A 22,836-nucleotide genomic window follows, 5' to 3' on the forward strand; every position below is an offset into this window, starting at 1 on the left:
CCACAGCATGTTTAACTTGCTTCCTTCAGGCAGGCGTTACAGGGCTGTCCCCGCCAGATCCACCAGAAGCCTCAAAAGTTTCTTTCCCCAAGCTGTCCGCCTGCTGAACTCCTGAACATTGACTGACTAGACGTACATGTAACTCACTTGTGTCCCTACGGTATACCTATCTGTGTAACTTTACTTGCCCACACACACACACACACACACACACACACACACACACACACACACACACACACACACACACACACACACACACCTGCTTACCTGTTACCTACTTGGCTGTTGTATAGCAAACCGAAGACAAATTCCTAGTATACGTAAGTATACCTGGCCAATAAAGCTGATTCTGATTCTGATTCTGATATACTATAAAAGAGAACGTAAAAACAAAAAGGAGGGAGAGAACTGCAGTTTATCAAACACAAGTAAAGTGCACACTAAGACTTATAGACAAACATATCTAACCCGAACAGCTAGAGAGTGACACATGACAGTAACCAGAAGATAGGATATAGACATGGAAATGAGATCCAACTCCAGACTGAATTAACTGCAGCTATATGCATATAGTGAGGCAATTGGAACACCCATGGGAAATGAAAAACAAGGTAATTCAGTAGTAGTGTGTAGATATAATGCATATCTGGTGGACCAAATTCTATCAAATTTTAAAGGGCACTTCCTTTTCATATACATAAATCCCGTATGGGAAACAGTGGAATTAACTGGACCAATCCAAGAAGCAAGAGAATGGGCCATCCACTTCCTAGCAATGCATACTGTAGATAAAGTGAAAAATATGGTGTCACAAGGTTGTAAATAATGATTTTTACACATTGGCAAGGTCTAGACCAAAAATACAAACACATTCTAATCCTACTGTATAAGCAGCCACACAGTCCTGGATGTAAGCTCAAAACAAAAGTCAGTGATCGAGGAACAGGACCAGAGCAGATGTGTCGCAAATTTAGGGCAAGAGGTGGAAGCTGAGCCTTCAAGCCTTCCTAGATGCATCAGAGTCAAATATGCTCTGTGACCTATATACAACTGTATCTACTGATATATGGCATATGCGGTGGTAGTACATATACAAGTGTATCTACTGATATATGGCATGTGCGGTGGCAGTGCATATACAACTGTATCTACTGATATATGGCATATGCGGTGGCAGTGCATATACAACTGTATCTACTGATATATGGCATATGCGGTGGCAGTGCTGAAGCTTGTGCTCTCATCTAAGAGGGGAAGTAAGTTTGTTTCCCATTTGAAGGGCCTGTAAACCACAGAGTCCCGAGTGTTTATTTAATGATAAATAAACACATGAAATATGTTTCTTAGTGGGAAGGGGATCTGGTCAGGCATATCAAATTATGTGAAGGTGGCTCCACACAGTGCATGGCAAAGCTACAACAACAGGGACATCTTATTGTATAGGCACACTGGGCAGCACAATCCATTGGGCTTTGATTAGGGGTGGGTGGTGGTCACACAATCAGAACAGTGAAGCAGCATTCTCTACCTGCCTCCCAGGCTGCAGCCAGACAGTAAATGGAAGCATGTGGAGAGAAGGCGTGGGACCTCAGGAGGAGCATGTTATGATTTTTTTTTTAATTGGTTCCCATGAATGGGTGTGTAGGCATACCTCCCAACTGTTCCGATTCCAGCTGGACAGTCCCACTATTCGGACACTGTCCCGCTGTTCCACCTGCGGATCGCAGTGTCCCGCGGGCGCGTTCATTTGGGAGATCCTGTGGTCTTCGCTGCTCTGTTCTGCAAAGCAGCTGGTGATCACTGAAATAGCGCTGTGAGTGAGGCGGGTGCTGCCCAGCTGCTCAGGGGAGCTGGGCATGCCCCCAAAATGACAAAAAACGCGGATCGTGCGATGAGGCCACTCCCCTGCCGCCAGAGCCCTTATTTGGAAGCCACACCCCTTTCGGGCCGCAGTCGCGCCTCTGGCACGGCAGAACCTGCTTTCAGCATTTTAAAAGTTGGGAGGTATGTTGTAGGGGCCCCAGTGCATTGCTCTGTCAAGAACCTGCAATAATGTTAAGACAGCCCTGTGCAACAACCGTTAAAACATGGACCTTGGTGGACCAAAGTCAGTACTAATCTGGGTAAAGGAGCATAAAGCCCCCTCCCAATATATATGGCCCAGAATAGAAATTACATGAGTCAACCAAAGAGAGAACCAATTATTGGCTTTCTAACTTGCACTGGATCAATGAAAGCTAAGTACTGATTAGTGCCTATGAGTTGCTGTGCATTTGCACTTTATAAATAATAACCCCCACTATGTTCTTGCAGGGCCATATGTGTCTCTCCAGACATCTTTACTGAATTTTGGTGTAATGAACCTGGGGGAGAAGGTGCTACGTACCCTGGAAATGACCAATTCCTCAGATGTGCCAGCACTCTACCAGTTTGATATCGATACAAGTGAAAGTGTTTTCTCCTTTGATCGTCCTTATGGGACCCTGGGTCCTCGGGAGACTCAGAGTGTAAAGATCATCTTCTCACCAGCTCATCCAATCCCACACTACCGGAGAGTAGCCTGTCTCATCCACCACCAGGTGAGAGAATGTCTCATTATTTCATTATTATGGCAAGTTTAGTTTAGTTTACTAGTCTCCAAACACTTCTGTCATTTCCCATACTTACCCATCACATACAACTTTAAGATGAAAACACAGATACTCCTGAAAATCACCCAATTACAACATTATCCACAACCAAAAAATGTATAACTGTATAGAAGAAAGGAAATAGGCATACAAGGGGGTCTACTACGTTATGCCGTCGCTTGGGATCCTGGCGCCAGCATCCCGACCACCGGCATGTAGGCAGCGGAGTGAGCGCAAAAGAGCCCCTTGCTGCGCGCGCCACTCTATTTATTCTCCCTCCAGGGGTGTCGTGGACACCCCAAGAGGGAGAATAGTTGTAGGTATGCCGGCTGTCGGGATCCCGGCGCCGGTATGGTGAGCGCCGGGATCCCGACAGCCGGCGTATCAAATGTCTCCCCACACAAGGATGTACAAATAATACAGAGAAGAAGAAAAAGCAAGGACGTCCCAAAAAGTACAAAAGTAAAGATGAACAAAAAAGGTAATGCTAAGGGTAATCTATAGAACAAAATCAATTTACTGAAAAGCAGAATAGACAGATGGGGGGAAAAGAGAGAGAGTGAAAAAAGAGTGTGCGTGTGGGGGTTGGGGGTGCTGAAAAGAGATGGGGAAAGTAAGAGAGGAAAAATAACCGGCAACACCAGGGACAACATCTAGTACCTCATATAATCTCATTACTAAAAAAAAAATATTATTTTTTTTTGGGGGGGGGGGGGGAATTATTTATCATTTAAGGGTGAATTTATGTGATAAAATATTCTTGTTTCTCTAGGACCCCTTGTTCCTGGATCTGATTGGTACTTGTCACTCAGACATGGTAAAACCTGTCATTGTGCTTCCAAAACACATCTGTGTTTACCGGACAAATATGACGCGTGGTCTGACTGTATATCCTCCAGATATCCTGGGCACCATGATCAAAGACGGAAAGCTACGCACAGACACGACTGGAGCTCTCGTTCAGCAAGAACAGGTTTCAGTTTGTGATGGAATTTTATGCAGTCATAGATGGGAGATTGGCCTTTCCCCTTCAGTACCTGTGTGCAGCATGTACACTAATGCAATATAGGTCTAAGCACAACCCACCTGAGGGTAAATGTATGAAGCAGTGATAGGAATGGAGAAGTGTGCCAGTGGAGAAGTTGCCCATGGCAACCAATCACCACTGAAGTAACATTTATAATTTGCATACTATAAAATTATACAGATCAGCTGATTGCTTGCCATTGGCAACTTCTCCACTGGCTCACTTCTCCACTCTTCATACATTTACCCACTGTTTTCCTGTGGCCCACCTCCTCATGTAGTAATTTCCCCAAATTACTAATGCTGAACTGCTGATTTCAAGGAGACGTTATTTAAAGAGTTTAGCAATCAATAGACATATGAGCTGTGTGTTATTCGTTGGTCTGGCCTGACACTTTTAAGCTTCGCTGAAACTTACAGCTCAGTGCTTGGCGATGGCTTGCCATGCAAAGCTGCAGTCTTCATGCAGATAAGCAGTGGATGTAGTAACATCTTGTACTCTGTCCTGCAATTATTTTCCTGCCATTCTTCTAGCCCATTTTTTTTTAAAGAAAAGCGATTATGTCAAAATCCTTCATAGATTCAGTGTAATTACATTTATGTCCTGAAATAATTTAATAATTTGTTGTTTCCAGGATGCAGGCAGCTCACCTTCTGAATCATATACTCCCAAGGATCCTGCATCCGAAATCTTTGATGAGTTAAACCATGAGGTATCCACATTGTCATCACATATTACAGCCAGCACCAGAGACTTTCATTTTGGTCAGTGTGAAGGACAGTCTCAAGAACCACTTCCCCTGTCCCTGACCAATCATACAAAGGGAAAGGTGACCGTTGTCTGGACCTGCAAATCTAACAGCCCATTCCGTGTTACCCCAGAGTGTACGGAGATCCCACCACTCAAATCCACGGCTTTTAGAGTAGTCTTCCAGCCCGCACAGACTAATACCTTGTATGCAGCAGAATTGGAAGGTTTTGTCTTTTACAAGGTGAGCAGATGTAAAACGGAAACAATAAATAAAGTACTTTGGTATAAAATAATTTTTTTAGAATGTTCCCAAATCCATGGAAAACAAACCTAAAAGTAGAAATGTCTCTCAATTAAAGGAGAATCTTACAGAGAGAAATAATAATGGCATACATATACACTGATGTTGTTGCACTGAATGTGTGTGCTGAGTATATCTGTATGACCAGTGTGAATCCTTTAGGGCTAGATGAATCTAGCTGTATTTCTGCAGCTTCCAAAATGTTAAAATCAATTTTATAAAAAGTTTCTGAGTATTTTTCATCTTTTAGGGAGTTTGCTGCTTTGATCCTTCAGAAGTTGTTTTATAGCTTGTGTGTGTCAGCAAAGAGCGGGTCGGATGTTTCCCCCAAAACCCATATGTGTTGCGAACATGTTTGTATTATCCTGTATCATGTTAGTTTACAGTAATCACAATTCTCCATTCATTTGGCCTTTTTAAATAATGTTGTTATCTCTGCTATATCCATAATACGTTCATGGACTGCCACTAGCAATGTGTAAAGTTGCTGCGAAATTTCAAACAAATCTACAGTTGAGTCAAAAAGTTCTATCTTGCACAATCTTTGATTTCCGATTTTGCTCCGCCATTTTTATTTTTTTGCAATATCCAGTTTGCAGAGACACATATTAACCAAACTGATATAAAAGTATATATGAATTTGCGTTGTACTTGAGTTGAACAATCTACAACATACTTGCCTACCTGACCCTCTCCATGAGGGAGAAAATGCTCTGTTCCTGGACTTTCCTGGTAATGTATGATTGCCATCACCTGTGGTAAGCTAGTTAATTGATAAGAAAAGTGTTTCACCACAGATGATGGCAATCATACATTACCAGGAAAGTCCAGGAACAGAGCATTTTCTCACTCATGGAGAGGGTCAGGTAGGCAAGTATGATCTACAATCAGAGACTAGAATAAGACACCAGACACTGATTGTGCATCTTCAGTTTTCATCTGTATCTTGAAAATTAGTCTTTTATTTGCAGGTTCTGCGGGATTATCGTAATGTTGAGGACACCACTGTTTGTCCTCCATGGTGCATTACACTACGAGCAATGGGACACACGTTTGAGTTAGGGCAACAACACTTTGTACCAAGCTGTGTTCTAGATTCCCCACGCATGGTAAGGCTTGTAAATAGCATGAGTGTCCACTCCTATGAAACACATGAATGGTAACATTGCACCATCTCTTTTAGATTTTTCCACCAGTGAAACACGATGGTCATACATATCGCAGTTTACTCCTGCAGAACACGGGTCCTACAATAATGACCTACGTAATAGATCAAAAAATCTGCCCTAAAGTGGAAGTGAATCCACCATCTGGTTACCTGGCACCTGGATCCCATCAGGTTCTGATTGTGAGGACCTGCCCTAGTGAAAATGGACTGATTAGAAACACTCTGTCGTTGCAGCTAAATTGCAGTCCAGACTTTGTTCAGGTGAGATTTCCTTCCATTGATAGATAGAAGCTCTCAAAACATAAACAAGAAGGTGATTGTCAAATTATCTGAAAAGGGCATTATGAAGATAATAACATACTTTATATACCAGCGGGATATAGTTATAATCCTGAAGGTTGGGATCCCGGCGGACAGCATACCGATGCCGGGGTCCTGGCCTCTAGAATGCCGGCAGGGGGCCCAGAATTATACCCACTCCATTGCACTCGCCCCCCTAGTGGCTGGGATCCCAGCGTCAGTATGCTGCCCGCTGGGATCCCGACCGCCGGTCACTCGTACCAGCTATACATACCATCCTGTAGAATGTTAATACTAATGTCAAGCTTTAGATGTCACTGCGCCACTGAATTTTTTTCTGCTTTGTAAAATGCAGTTTTAGAGACATTGGGCCTGTTTCAGAGTTAAATGTAAAGCTGGTGGTTTACTCGCAGCTGCAATGTTTTCCGATCGGCGATATGCACAGGACATCTACTGCACATGTGCTGATCTCTGTCTGTGATCTCACGCACAGTGCTTCAAAGACACAGCATGATTGACATGCTACATCAGTTTTGGGGGGGCAAAGTAGGGGTGATGGTGAGGACAGTTTTCCAAAATGGAGGCATGTCACCCCCATTTTGTAGCCGTGCCAAGGCCAGAGTTTGTATCTTCCAATGAGGATTTCCTGGCTCTGGAAGCGTGGAATGCACAGCCATTCTTTGTAACCCTTTAGTTACTCAGATGGGCGATGTGCACGCAAGTGATTCAATGGCTGTGTCTTCAGGCACAGTAGCGGATCACACAAGCATACAGGAGGCGTCTAGTAACACAAGACACGTCCTGCAGCATTAGCATATTTTCTGCGCTGTCTTTGTATCACCCCTGTTGTGGGGTTTGACAACGTTACAGCACTTTGCAGTTCGTACAGAACCAATAAGGGCTGACTAGACATGGTGGGATTTTCGGTACTCTAGTGGCTGGAGAGCCACAGGTTGCTTAAGACTGTTATATCATATGAAAACAGTTTTTCACTACTGATATTTCTCCTTTTAAGAAAACAGTCTCTCTTGTAAACCAAAAAGAATAAAGTAAGCAATTACTAAGATTATTACGTTTAAGAAAAAATATATATATCCTGTTATTAATTATTTATTGTAAACAGATTATACTTATTTATTTCACTTATTTATTAAACATAACTTTCTGCAGCAGGATACATTGGTTTCCACAGGAAAATATTGGGGTGTAGAGTGGATCTTGATCCAGAGGCACCAACAGGCTAAAGCTTTAGACTGTCCCAAGATGCATTGGGGCCTCCCCTATAAACCCCGACTCCAGGCAGTGGGAGTTCAGTTTTGATTTGGTGCCTGCAGCAGCAGGTCACCTAACAGGAGGGCTGCACTGGCAGCCCTGAAAAAAGCTTGCCAAGAAGATTTCTTCGCCGGGCTGTCAGCGCTGTATGTCAGGGTGACACTTCAGCGCTGCAGCTCCATCACCGCCCAAGCGGCGTTGCATACTCCCGTGGCTCTGTTCCCGGGTACTTGCGGCGGAGATGCTCTGGCTTAGGCACACGGTCGCAGACGCTCTCCTGGTTCACGTGGCTGCTACGGGGAGGAGGTAAGAGGGTCCCCAGGGGGACCCGCCATTAAATTGCGTTCCATCCGCGACCTAGGGAGATGGGTCGCGGTGCTGGCGTGGACACTGTCTCTGAGCAGGGATCCCACTAGACCACCGGGGCGTCCGAGTACAGGTCGGGTGTACTAACACCCCATTTAATAAGACTCACAGTACCTGGGGTGGAAGTCAAGCACAGGGGAGGTGGCGCTTGTCCTGTAGCCCCTCCCTCGGCCCAGGGCGCCAACTCGGAGTAGATTTTCCCGTCCTGGTGCTGCCTCACACTATCTCTCACTCCCTGACTGGGACACTGGGCGCCAGTGTCGGACTGGGGCATGATCGGCCCACCGGGGGAATGCAGTTATAGGGGCCCATACTTAGGGGTGTGGCCAGCCTACAAAGGGGGTGTGGCCAGCCTCCACAGAGGCTTGAAATACACAATAGTTTAGTGCAGTGTAATGCAACATATCTACCATGTATAATACAAGTGCACAGTCTGGAACCTGATCCCTAGTGGAAGGAGTGGGGCCTACCGGTGGTTTCCCTGGTACCCCTGTGGACCAGTCCAAGCCTGCTGGGCGCCATCTTCTGAGCATAGCTGCTGCCGGGCTCCGAGACTACAGGGCAAGGTCTTTTCCTTGTAAAGCCGCCTGTATACAGCGCTGTGACTTTACAAACACTTCAGTATTCTACATGTCTTTATATAGACAGCGTTTGTTAAGAAAAAGTGTACCTGTTATAGAATATATCGTACGAGTATCTAATATATACCTCCGGTCTAGGACCACGCTGTGATATAGATATATATATATAGTTGAAGCGACAGAGAGAAGGATCGCGGCCCCCTTCATTACAACCTACAGTTGCCACGAAAAACTCATCCGTCAGTCCTTGAATAAACACTGGAACATCTTAATGATGGACCCAGTTTTAAAAGACATCCTGCCTACAAAACCCCAAGTGGTCTATAGAAAAACAAGTAACCTTAAGGAGATCTTGGCACCAAGTCTTTTGAAGTCCACCACATCCAATCAACACAAGTTATGTCATGGCTGTTTTAAATGTGGAAGTTGCAATATCTGCAAGCTAGTACACCGCAATCGGAAAAAGTTTTCTAACAGTGATAACTCTAAGGAATATACTATAAAGCATTTTGTAAACTGCAACTCTGTAATGGTGGTCTATCTTTTGGAGTGTCCATGTGGACTTAAGTACGTCGGCAAGACGAAGAGAGTCCTCAAGCTACGTATTCAGGAACACGTAAGGAACATCAAAAATAAAGTAACCACACATGCAATATATAGGCATTTTCATGAAGTGCATCGTTCTAACCCTGAAGATATGACTTTTAAAGGTATCGAAATTGTTAATCTTGGAGAAAGAGGTGGAGACATTCTTAATAAATTATCTAAACGTGAAATGTTTTGGATATTCGAACTCAAGACACTTGCCCCCCTTGGTTTTAATGAAGGGTTTGAGATTGCACCCTTTTTGTAATTATCCACCCCCCCTTTTTAAAGTCTCCTCACTTCCAGCCACATACTCAGATATATGGTTTTCCTATAATTCACTTTATTGCACCTTCACCGAGTTGAGATCATTAACTAATATTTATAACTCCATTCTGCAAACCTTTTTATTGTATTTTTATTGTTAATATGTATTATTACACTAAAAATTGTTCTAATTACTTTTAGATACAAACGATTCGTTTATTGTCTTCCTGTGTATTAATTCTCAGCCAAAATGGCCGTGCGTTCCACGGCGCCACGACCAACAACATTTTATTGGGCTAAAGCATTTAAAGATGGCCGTGCGTTCCAGGACTTTTAAATCTCCATCCTACTTCAGCCGGACTCATAAGAGATACTCCTCAGCGGGAAGTGACGCGGCGGCTGTAACACTGTGTGTCACCTTGAACTATTCCCTCTAGTATCCGGTGGAAGTGACGTTTGCGGTTCACGCCGCGTGTCACAGGGCGCACGACCGCTCTATACAGCGCTGGGCGGAAGTGACGTCATGCGGCTCAAGATGCGGTTCACAACCGCTACAGAGCCGTTTAACACAGAAAGCCCTCGTTTTTATATGTTCAATTTAATAGATATGTGGTTTTTATCTCCTTACACCAATACTAATGTTTAAATAGAGATATTGAAAATGTAATAGCATATACTTTCAGTCATCACAGGAAGTGATGTCTGCTTCCTGTTGGTCATGTGACTAATGATCAACCTCATAAATACCCTGCTGTGTCCCCACCATGCATCCCCTTGATGAAGTCCTATGCCACAGGACGAAACGCGTCGGGACCGGGACTTATGACTCACCCGTGACTTCTCTGAATGGACAGATAAGCTGTATTTATTTTTATATCTTGTACGTATGTTACCTGCATTTGCTTCGGGACATTTTTAATATCCACCAATAGGATTGGGCTGATGCTCACCTGGTGATTCCGTTTGTGGACAGATAAGCTGTATATACAATTTTATTCTTGTACGTGTGCTACCTACATTTACTTCAGGATTTGTTATATTAAATTGTTTGTTTTATAAATTCGTCCAGCCTTTGTGTACTGGAAATATTACCCACCATCCAGCTTATTTACCCATATTGGGACTAGCAAGGTCCCTAAAGTGTTGAACACTGTATATAATCAAACAGTATACACTATGTTGGTTTTTATTTCTGTTTTACATGTCCTAAAAGTGTCATCAGACTGAAGCTGTTCCCAAGGAAGCTAAGTCAATCCTTCTTAACTTACACTTTGCACTTTTCACATGGTGAACTGGCTATATAGAAATCCTATAAATCCAGAATCCTGTTAAACACCAGTAGGCGCTCTATTGCACTTCATTTTTTACATATATATATATATATATATATATATACACAGAGCGTGCAGGCGGCACTCAGAGGCTTGCACAAGATGAAGTGAAAAAAGCCAAGGGCATTTATTGTCAACGTTTCGGGTGATCAAGCTGAATATTTATCTTACTTAAATCCCTCTAAAAGGTTAAAGAACACAGTACGCAATTGGCGCAAAAGGTACGCTGTGCACAGGGTGTGAACACAGGCGTCGCAGATACTTACAGAATTAAACTAGAATAGCTATACCTTAAGGAATGTACTTATAATGTAAACCTTTGTGCAGTGATAATGTGTAGATGTACTGCAGTGTAACCTTGTTAGCTTAAAAGCTGTATGAGCGGCTGTGACGCTCTGAGAATACTTAGAAATATAATGAACACACACAGATACTGGTCTCAGGTTCTAACACCTTAAATGAACGTTCTATTGCAAAAGAATATACATTACAAGTTATACACTACCATCATAACATAGAATTCCTAACCAAGTTACTACACATAAAATACAATAAAAACAGTAGTACTTTTAAGGGGAAGGAGAGAGAGAGAATGGCTTACAATAACAATAAAGACAATATGGTTGCAGAGAAACTTACACATGTGAGAAACAATCGCTGCGCAGTTAGTCAATGCTGAGAATCTTTGTGGAGAGAATACTTGTTCTTACCCAGGCTGGCTGTCCCTATATACACAACACCCAGCAACAACACAATGGTCCCTACAATACCGCATGGGACTGAAGCTAGACTCCATTTTGGGAAAAACTCCCATGATTCCAAAGACTGCAACACATGGTTCAAAGGGGGAGGAGAAAACACCCAGCAGCAGCCATCTTCTACAAACCAACTAATTATATTCCACATTCCAATCCAACTAATTATATTTCACATTCCAATCCAACTTCCTAGAACCATCTTATTCAATTTCACATTCCAAACAAACTCAGTTTATTGCATACAGTCCATGTTATATGAACCATCACAACACCAGATCACAATGTAACCACACATCCCAGCATGCCATTGCTACAAAACCCATATTCACAAGTAACTGCATGGCGGTATTCATGATTGACAAGATATATTATAACAAACCAGCACAATCTATTTTAAATCACCATAGGCAAACAAATACCACAAATGCTATGCTACAGGTTGTCTAATGTCCCAGCTACCATCACAGATTCCCAGATCTATCACACAAACAAGTTACAATATCCTAATTAAACCAGCACCATTGACCTTAAAGCCATCTGTCTATATTTCCTTATCTAGCCATGTGAATTCAATACTTAGCCTTTCGCTTGGAGCCTGGAGATGAGCAAGCCATTGCTTCTGGATGCTAGCTTGGTTCTGAGTGAGTGTCTGTGCCCTGTGTTTTCCAGTAAGTATCAGCCTGCCATTCCAGCTGTGGGGGTGTGTCAACCACAGGAAGTGTGTGAGTTTCACAGCATGTGAGCTAGCTGTATCAGTGAGCTGAGCATGTGACCTTGGTTATGCAAAACGTTGGGTGATGACTAACACATTCCTGTCTTGTGGAAAGCTATTGTTTGGCGAATACAAAACAACCCTGTCTCTGGGTTTTGTTAGGTATTCTCAATGTCCACTTTCAGTTGAGACAATGACATCTCAGCAATCATTCTTCTGGAGAGAATCCTAAAACCCATTCGTAAACACAGGTGTTGGCCCTCTATTGAATCTCAAAGCTTAGTGTAATTAAAGGCTATTGTACTCCGTCTGCGGGACAGAAACTGACTATTCTTAGGTGTAATTTATTCGGAATACAATTAATCTTCAATTACTATTCCTGTGCTTAACTATGCATAAGAACATGTGAAGCCCTTTTAACATGCAAACTATTGTTTGGGGAATCTCTAAGGTCAAAGAGCCATCTTTAATATACCATACTTTGCTGAACTCAGGGGAATATTAACTTATAAAATACATTATTTTGATTAAATATGCAGCGTGCACACGCATTGAAGTGCATATATGGCAACGTGCAGCGTGATATTTTTCTGACTTTGACAGTCCACCCTTTGTCAGTCACCAATAACTGCCACTTCCTAAAACATTTCAAAAAGAGAAAAATATATGTCATATGTAAATACATTTCTATGATTGGGTAAGGGAGGAGAGAAGAAGGTAGGAAAAAGGTATGACCTAGTGAAATAGTAAAAGTATGTATGTATGAATCCATGTTTGGGGGGTCATGTATCATCGTGCCGTACGTGTTTTAAATCAAGCTTCGAGGTATTGCGAAGTATACATTTGAATTCCTTCTTATCCCGTATTAGGGGTCTGTGGATGGGCTGTCAAACTTTACCGAGCTCTTTTCGGCTTTTGGTTGCAACAAAATGGGGGAGCACATTTTAGTTGATGATACATGAATGGGGGAGGTATGTGAGTGCTGATATCTGTGCCTGTATTCCCTATCGACTATGTGTGTTATTACCTGAAGGTTGTAGAGATGAAGATAAGAAACAATTATGGTAAATGCAGTGGTATTCTATGTGAGGTTAATATACATTCGTTGATTGGAGTCTTGTCTGATGTCTTGTCTTGATGTACATGTTGACTGTAGTCTCCTTGGGCTTTTGCAAAGTGCGAGCAAAAGCTTTGTCAATGTCCATAGACTTACAAAAAGTGTTGGGCTAGCGTAAAATTAACGTGACTAGGGATAAGGGGGGTCTATGGCATAGTCCATCAGTTGTCTGTGTACAAGGTTGTCAAATTCTTCTTTAGTCCATCTGTTGTCTGTGTACAAGGTAGTCAAATTCTTCTTCCAAGTGGATGTCTTTTCACCTTGGAGAGAAACAAAGGAGAAACAGGTGAAAGAAACGGACCGTGGAATCACATTTTCATCACAACAGTGTCTCTATCGTTGGGTCGTAAATCAAATCCATTGGAATTTCAATGTCCTCACTCCTTAGACTCATCACCTTAGTACTTCGTTTACACTTCGTTAAAGCCTGAACGCATCTAAATATCAAGCCAATCGATATGACAACACCCAAGATACACAAAAGAAATTTCCCTACATCCATTATAACTCCTTGAGCCCATTCTCCTAAACCAGAGAACCAATTTCGCGGGTTCAACCATGACACCCAACCGGTCAGCTCATTACCCACAGCAGCAAGGGTGAGATTGTGTCTCCTGCGGAATTCCCACTTTAATTGGAGAATATCGTCCATCTTTTGGTCTATGACCTCGACCGGGTCCTCGGTACTATTCGTAATATAAGTGCAGCATTTTACGCCGTACTGCGTTGCCAGTGTGACACAATATCCACCTGTCACTGCCGTGAGATAATTAAGAACCATCCTATGCTGAACCAGTTCTGTTTTATAAGCTTGGAGCTCTCTTCCGGTATATCTAAAAGTGTCGTCATACATTTCAGTGATATTGTCTAATAAATTTGCAAGCGCACTCCTCTGGCGGTGCGAGTGATGTCTAACGCGAGTAGAACCTGAATCCCGGTGGATTCATGGATCAGGTCAGAGGCCGGATGCTCTGTCCTTTCTGTCAGTTGCCTTTTAACTACGTGCTCGTAATGAGTGTGAGTATAAGGAGCTTGGGCACCACGGTGAATATCTTTCATTTTAGTATGCGATACAGTCATTACCTCAGGCAGTACTTTTCCAATATAACACAGTCCTTCAGAGTTTGGGGCAAGCCACTTATACGCCTTCCTCCCGCATATGAAATATGCATCATCGGGGAGGACATATGGGACCGAGTAGGACATAACCATATTGCAAATTTTCCATATGAAATCTCCTAACCCTAATTCTCCCATCTGTCTAGTACACGTATCTGTTTGTATGATATGTGCACAGTATCCTGGTGATACCTCTCCAACTCTCATGATCCTACTTCCTAGGGTATACCTATATCGGAATGATTTTCCACTACCGGCTATGTGGCGTATAAGTTCTGTATCTGTAGGCATTCTATCTGCTCTATATGAAAAGGTCATGGTTTGTTATTCCATGACACTTCCCAATTTCCCGGCTTTCGGGGATTGGAAATGTTAAAACATATTAGGGATCTATCCACATGATATTGGTGAAGCTTCAAACTAGGAGGACTGGAGATAATAAACCTCCTGTCCACCGGCCTCCCACCACTTAGCTCAAGTACCTCCCCTACCGTTAAAGGGAATGGTACTAATCCTGATTTGCTATGGCCTTGAGGTACTTGAGAGCATACCCAACAATCTGTCTGATTTAACACTTTACCCACTAAGGAGTGATAGTCACTCAATGGGTGCCGGTCCATGTTAATGTTAAAACTGGACTGACATTTCTTGATGCACCCATCCTCTACTACACTGTCACAGAGTCTACAGATACAGTTCTCTTTTCAGCTAACAATCCTTCACAATGTTTACAAATAACATGGCTGCTAGATCGTTTCCGGTACTCGCCTTTGCTTGGTGATTGTGTTGCTATTGGAAATTTACACCTCCGTCTCAGTCATCAGAGAAACCCATTCTGGATCCTTTCTCGACCTCACTGGTACTCTCACCGAAACAGACTGCTCTGGTCAACATCAGGGTCAACATGAAAACACGGATCACAGTCTCTTGAGGCGAGTCCATCTTACAGGAGGAGAAAAGGAGAAATTTGTAATGGGGGTACAGGAAAACAGTTTGAGGGGGAGAGAAACTTGTTACGATAATTAGTTCTCTAGTCTTGTTGTTCTTCTTGTTCTGCTGTCATCTCAAAGGTGCTGTCTCTCAGTCTTCTAAACATTCTGGTGATACAATATTTCTTCTAGCTCAGCGCTCTTTCTGTAAGGAGAATAAATCTTGCATTACCATTTGTCCAACTAATGTGTGACATACCATCTGTAACGTTATGAGAACATGAGAAAGAAGAGAGAGAGAGAAAAAAAACAACGAGAGAGAGAGAGAACCGTTCATATATATATATATTACATAAACCAACAATAAACAACAACAGGAAAAAAAAACATTTTTCAAACATTTTTTTTTTCAGGAGAGAAAAACAAACAAACATTGTCAGATCTTCCGTTCACCATCAGGCTGTCACATCTACATGTCCAATGGTATCCTTGCATAGTCTCTCCCACCAGTATTTCCATACCTACACTCTGTATCTGGCCAGGATACATCGATGCTCGTAGGTCATACTGGGGTTTAGTAGACTTCTGCAAGGACCAAATAGCTATGTGATATTCGGGTCCTGCCGATGAACTTCAGAGATGGGGAAAAGAACATTTACAGATAAATTACAACGTCTACCTGGCCGTCCTTGTGCCTGCAAGGAACTGACCTCCCATTTCATTAACTGTAACCTCAGGCTTACTATCAGTCCTAATGATCACCTTGATTTGATTGCCTTTCCTGATTGCATGTTACAGGTGCGGCCCAAACTCCTTCCTATGTGATCCCTGATTACAATTTGGTGTGTCATAACTTTGCTCATTTTCATGTCTAGGGGGTTTGTATGAATTTGGTCTACTTTTGATCTACAATCTCTTGCAAAATGACCTTCCTTCTGGCAATTATAACACCTTTTCACCTTTGACTTACCCACAGGGATCTGGGGCTTCTTTGTTTCCCTGTGCTTGATGATGTTTTGCTCATGCCCAACAGCGGAGTTCCTTAATGCAGTTACTGAGTTATTTCTCCAGTTAGGTAGAGAGGCTTGTATACTCGTTCTTAATACTTCCATTAAACCATTTATTAACACCTAAACTGCTACTTTCCTGTAGTGTACATTTGTTTTAATATATTGTGTTCACCCTGACAGGATTTTGTTCCATTATGCTATTTTGTGTTAACTCTTTGGTGTAAGATGCATTTGTCTGTGAGTAACATACAATACCGTACTTACCTGTTGACACGACCTCACCTGACCCTCCGTTAGGGGGTTCTGCTATTGCCTTTACCAACTTGGCAGTGTCCCTCTGGGTGTCTCGTATGATGACTGCTGGGTAGAGTGTTGACATCGTGTTGGTTTCACCTTCTCGCTGGTAATCCTGAGGGGAGTTTAACATGGGGTGCGACTTGCACAGGTTAACATTTGTAATTTTTACACTTTCATTTTTATAAACATTATTACATTTGTTACTTTCATTCTTAATATAGTTACTAAGTGCATTTTTATCGTACACCATTGCGCCATTCTCTGCAACCATAATCCTCTCCATTGCCATGTCTTTCCTCCCAAGATGAGAGTCAGATATGTAAGTTAAATTTCTTTGCATTTCACTTTCCTGTTGCCACAATTTTAAATCATCATAATGTCTAATCCGTCTCTTTGCTGATTTAATGAGACATATCCTTCTCCTTAGATTTTGTTACACATCTGGGCTAAAGCTGCCTACCCGGGGAAACTTTTCCCCGTCATGCACAGTCATTCTTTCCCATTCATCACATAAAACCTCTGTGTGTGGACCGTACTTCTCACACATTACATACCTTGCCGACCCGATTGGCCGGTTTACTGAATCAACCCGAACCGAGGTTGATCGTCCCCTACCCGAACAACTGGCCCCCATACCTGCAGGTGTTGCTTTCACTACCTCTGACCTTCAAATCAGGGTCTTCAGCGAACCCTTACAAAACCAAGATGTCCGGTGTAGGCCGACGGTGGCAGTTTACCGAGTACTCCACTCACTCGCCCACGCCGACCAATACGCCCACACACTGCCCTAGCGCTGTCGTTCTCGACCCAGGGCCCCTGCGACCTGAACCTCTATTTACTGGAACATGCGAGTGTGATCCGAAGAGCACTTAACCCTTTCCAGTAACTATTGGTTGTTAGATAGTCCCTGAGTGACCAGCGAACCTCCCTTAAAATAACAAAAATTACACAAATCACGTTAGAATGTACAAATAGCGTTTATGACCCCTTTCGTACGCAAATGGTACTGGGTCAGGTTAATAACTAATGCACACAATTACGTGCGGTACAATCGTTCTGCACATAAGCAACTAATCTTATGTGCGGAGCGACCAACGGAATCGAAAATTTCGGCTGCGAATTCCTTCAGCCAGAGCTTCAATGGCCTATATGGGTTCCGCACCAACCCTTCCTGGTGTTGTGCTACTTCTCTCTATAGCGGACTTCCTCGTCTACTGTACCTAGACCTCCTGGTCTGTCTGGACCTCCTGGTCTGTGCTACAATAGACCTCCTGGTCTGCTATACTCTAATGCTCAAATTTATGTTTAACAAGGGATGCCTCCCAAGCCACCATGCACGTCACTTACATGTATGTACCTCACGAGAACTCGACTTCTTGTGGTTCAACCCAAAAATTGTAGAAACTTATATATATACACTCACTCACCACATGTACACTTTAATTGTTATTTCTGCGCAGAAATTCCTTTCATTCAGTAAAAGTCTAGACCAAATGAGTCGCAAATTGGAGAAGGATCTATTAGCTTAAAATTTTGGACACTAAAATTGACTTGCGCTATTTATCACGTTGCTTCCTTTTCACCTATTTAAAATAATACTATTGTGTGATTTGTATTATGTGGGCGTACCCAGACGCTCCGTTGCATCGGCCCTCGCGTCGCGTACGCTCTGTACTTGTAAGGACACGTGTACACAGACCAAGTACGTTCACAGTAACACACTACACGTTTATCAATGTGAATGATCTTTAACTGTAATCATTCACTATACACCACCCAAATCTCCCTTGTATTCTTAGGCGAGACTGTGTGCGTGCTTTTTTACAATTATACCCTTAAATATTACTTTTTATCTTTTTAACTACCAATAGCAACAAATCTTTCTTAGCACGTTATCAATGCAAATGGCAAACAGGAAGGTGAGATGTGAAAATTACACAAATGAACATGCAATTCTAAATTTAATCTAATAACATACATTGATGTAAGCACACGCATATAGATATTACATATAAGTACCAATCACTATTACTTATGATTGACTATGATATAGATTAAATAAATGCATAAATAAAAAAAAAAACTCATTAAATGATGATTTCTTTTTGACAATGGATGGCTGATTATTTCCTGAGTCAACTAAAAATCAGCCGCTTAGGAAAAAAAAAAAAAAAATGTGACCTTCCCAAAATGGCCGCTGCTCCTCCCCCTTTCACCTCCCATGAGGTTTACACAAAATGGGGGACAGACCTTTTGTCACAAAGAAAATCATCATGCCAGCTCCTTTTAGTTATCACGCTATGCAGAGCGATTAAAAATAATTTTTTTAAGCCTATTTAAACAGACAAACCATCCAATCTGCGTGTGTAGTTGGCACCAAATAGAAATAAAAACCAGATTTACAAAGACAATAACGTACTGTTCCTACCTTCCAGTTCCCGAATTCCCTCAGCACTCCTTACCAAGTGAAGCAGACAATTAACTGGTCAGCACTGCAGTATCCCCGACCTCCAAACGGTTTAACGAGGGATACTACCTTTTCCGCCCTTTGCTGACCGATAATGTCTGCTAAAATTACCTAGTGCAGATATGTGAAGACCGGAGGAGAGCCCCCAATTGATAAAGCTGAATATTTATCTTACTTAAATCCCTCTAAAAGGTTAAAGAACACAGTACGCAATTGGCGCAAAAGGTACCGCAAGGGTACGCCCTTAGCGTAGCAGACGCTGTGCACAGGGTGTGAACACAGGCGTCGCAGATACTTACAGAATTAAACTAGAATAGCTATACCTTAAGGAATGTACTTATAATGTAAACCTTTGTGCAGTGATAATGTGTAGATGTACTGCAGTGTAACCTTGTTAGCTTAAAAGCTGTATGAGCGGCTGTGACGCTCTGAGAATACTTAGAAATATAATGAACACACACAGATACTGGTCTCAGGTTCTAACACCTTAAATGAACGTTCTATTGCAAAAGAATATACATTACAAGTTATACACTACCATCATAACATAGAATTCCTAACCAAGTTACTACACATAAAATACAATAAAAACAGTAGTACTTTTAAGGGGAAGGAGAGAGAGAGAATGGCTTACAATAACAATAAAGACAATATGGTTGCAGAGAAACTTACACATGTGAGAAACAATCGCTGCGCAGTTAGTCAATGCTGAGAATCTTTGTGGAGAGAATACTTGTTCTTACCCAGGCTGGCTGTCCCTATATACACAACACCCAGCAACAACACAATGATCCCTACAATACCGCATGGGACTGAAGCTAGACTCCATTTTGGAAAAAACTCCCATGATTCCAAAGACTGCAACACATGGTTCAAAGGGGGAGGAGAAAACACCCAGCAGCAGCCATCTTCTACAAACCAACTAATTATATTCCACATTCCAATCCAACTAATTATATTCCACATTCCAATCCAACTTCCAAGAACCATCTTATTCAATTTCACATTCCAAACAAACTCAGTTTATTGCATACAGTCCATGTTATATGAACCATCACAACACCAGATCACAATGTAACCACACATCCCAGCATGCCATTGCTACAAAACCCATATTCACAAGTAACTGCATGGCGGTATTCATGATTGACAAGATATATTATAACAAACCAGCACAATCTATTTTAAATCACCATAGGCAAACAAATACCACAAATGCTATGCTACAGGTTGTCTAATGTCCCAGCTACCATCACAGATTCCCAGATCTATCACACAAACAAGTTACAATATCCTAATTAAACCAGCACCATTGACCTTAAAGCCATCTGTCTATATTTCCTTATCTAGCCATGTGAATTCAATACTTAGCCTTTCGCTTGGAGCCTGGAGATGAGCAAGCCATTGCTTCTGGATGCTAGCTTGGTTCTGAGTGAGTGTCTGTGCCCTGTGTTTTCCAGTAAGTATCAGCCTGCCATTCCAGCTGTGGGGGTGTGTCAACCACAGGAAGTGTGTGAGTTTCACAGCATGTGAGCTAGCTGTATCAGTGAGCTGAGCATGTGACCTTGGTTATGCAAAACGTTGGGTGATGACTAACACATTCCTGTCTTGTGGAAAGCTATTGTTTGGCGAATACAAAACAACCCTGTCTCTGGGTTTTGTTAGGTATTCTCAATGTCCACTTTCAGTTGAGACAATGACATCTCAGCAATCATTCTTCTGGAGAGAATCCTAAAACCCATTCGTAAACACAGGTGTTGGCCCTCTATTGAATCTCAAAGCTTAGTGTAATTAAAGGCTATTGTACTCCGTCTGCGGGACAGAAACTGACTATTCTTAGGTGTAATTTATTCGGAATACAATTAATCTTCAATTACTATTCCTGTGCTTAACTATGCATAAGAACATGTGAAGCCCTTTTAACATGCAAACTATTGTTTGGGGAATCTCTAAGGTCAAAGAGCCATCTTTAATATACCATACTTTGCTGAACTCAGGGGAATATTAACTTATAAAATACATTATTTTGATTAAATATGCAGCGTGCACACGCATTGAAGTGCATATATGGCAACGTGCAGCGTGATATTTTTCTGACTTTGACACGGGGGACGAACCCCCTTCCTCAGGACACTACACACAAGTGAATAAAAACAGTGCCACACTTAAATACCTTACCCGCCTGGACCCTGCCAGCCTCCGCTGTGTCTGCGTCATCCCGGTCCACGGAGCCCGCGCTTCCGGTCACGTGTGACACCCGGAAGCCGCGTCATCCCGCGACCAGGACCCGCCTTTGACGCGGCTGTAAACACAGGGGGACCAGGTTACTAAGGCGACAGTGCACAACCAGCATCACCTTATGTGCACTGCAGCTTACAAAATAGTCACATAAACAATGTATCACAAACATGTGGACCCTGTCAGTGTAACAATGAATAAAAACCGATGTGCATAAAATGAACAACTAAGACACACAACAGCAATTTCTGTGTGTGATTAAAGTGCAGACAAGGATAAATCATGTATATAACAAAATATTTCTGCTGGGGTCCGTTTAGTACCATGGGGTATAGACGGGTCCGCAGGAGCCTTCGGCACTTTAAGACTTTTTTACAGTGTGAACTGGCTCCTCCCTCTATGCCCCTCCTCCAGACCTCAGTTTAGAAAATGTGCCCGATGAGACTGGACGCACGCTAGTGGAGCTCTACAGAGTTCTACTGGAAAATACTCTATTAGGTTTTTTATTTTACAGGGAAGCTGCTGGCAACAGCTTCCTTGCTTTGTGGGACTTAGGGGAGGAAGTAGAAACCAACTTCTCATTAAGTTTCATGGCTCTGTTTCCGCTGACAGGACACCATTAGCTCCTGAGGGGTACTGAACATAGCCCAAGCCTGGCTAGCGCTCACTCCCACAGCACTACCGCCACCCTCTAACACAGCCAGAAGTCAGAAGAGTGGTGAGTATATCACTGAAGACCTACAGTAGAGGGCCCCTCCGGTCATCGTTGGCGGCAAAAAGGTACAGCGCAGCGGTGGGACGCTGCGCGAGCATGCATCTAAAAACACACAGCCCTTCACAACACAGGGTGCGCCCTGAGCTGCATGGAAAATCCTTACTCACTGGCAAAACGGTAAATACATGTATAGCCTCTGATTTACAAACCCCAGCCAGTAAAAAAAATCATTGTTGCTGAGGCAGGATCCCGCCATTACAGGGGGCGGGGCTTCTCCTCAGACTTGCCAGACACTCACTCAGCGCCATTTTCTCCTGCAGATCACAGAGAGAAGCTGACAGACGTTATTTTCCTCCTCATAACAACGCTGAAACAAGTACCAGGGTGTTATAGAGGGGGGGGGTAGTGTTTATTATATTAGGTGAGCATGCCTAATATTGAAATAAAGCGCTGAAGGTTTTGTATAATAAATATACATATACAATTCTCTTCATATAGGGCGCAGTGTGTGAACTGGCAAATCTCTCTGCGTTTCTCTGACATATTTTAGTGTGGGTCTGTCACGATAACTTCCCTGGTTGATTGTGGTGTGAAAGTGCACGTTTGTGACATGTCAGACAATGGAGAGAGCTCTTCCCCTGAGGAAGCCATTTTAGATACGCAGGAGTGTAATGTGGTGGCCCTTCCCTCACAGAAGGAGCCAGAGTGGGTGAGAAAATTACAAAGTAATATGTCAAAGCTTTCTAGAAAATTCTCTGAGTCTGAACAACAGACAAAATACTGGAGAAAGTCAGTGGAGGATGTACTATTTGCTGATCCCTCCACGTCATCCACACGGGACTCCTCAAGTTCCCAAAAGAGGTCACTTGCGCAGATTATGCAAGGTGACACAG

General features: G+C 42.7%; 1 protein-coding gene across 2 annotated transcripts in view; it reads left to right on the forward strand.

Annotated features, from left to right (window-relative positions):
* CFAP65 (cilia and flagella associated protein 65) overlaps positions 1 to 22,836 on the forward strand; it is a 377,223-nt gene that overhangs the window by 147,582 nt on the left and 206,805 nt on the right. For both annotated transcript variants that reach the window (XM_063933883.1, XM_063933882.1), the window contains exons 9-13: positions 2,317 to 2,582; positions 3,406 to 3,606; positions 4,295 to 4,651; positions 5,683 to 5,820; positions 5,895 to 6,140. In XM_063933883.1, the coding sequence (XP_063789953.1) occupies positions 2,317 to 2,582; positions 3,406 to 3,606; positions 4,295 to 4,651; positions 5,683 to 5,820; positions 5,895 to 6,140 (1,208 nt within the window). The remainder of the gene's footprint in view (positions 1 to 2,316; positions 2,583 to 3,405; positions 3,607 to 4,294; positions 4,652 to 5,682; positions 5,821 to 5,894; positions 6,141 to 22,836) is intronic.

Source organism: Pseudophryne corroboree, chromosome 7 (assembly GCF_028390025.1).
Source record: "Pseudophryne corroboree isolate aPseCor3 chromosome 7, aPseCor3.hap2, whole genome shotgun sequence".
NCBI lineage: Eukaryota > Metazoa > Chordata > Amphibia > Anura > Myobatrachidae > Pseudophryne > Pseudophryne corroboree.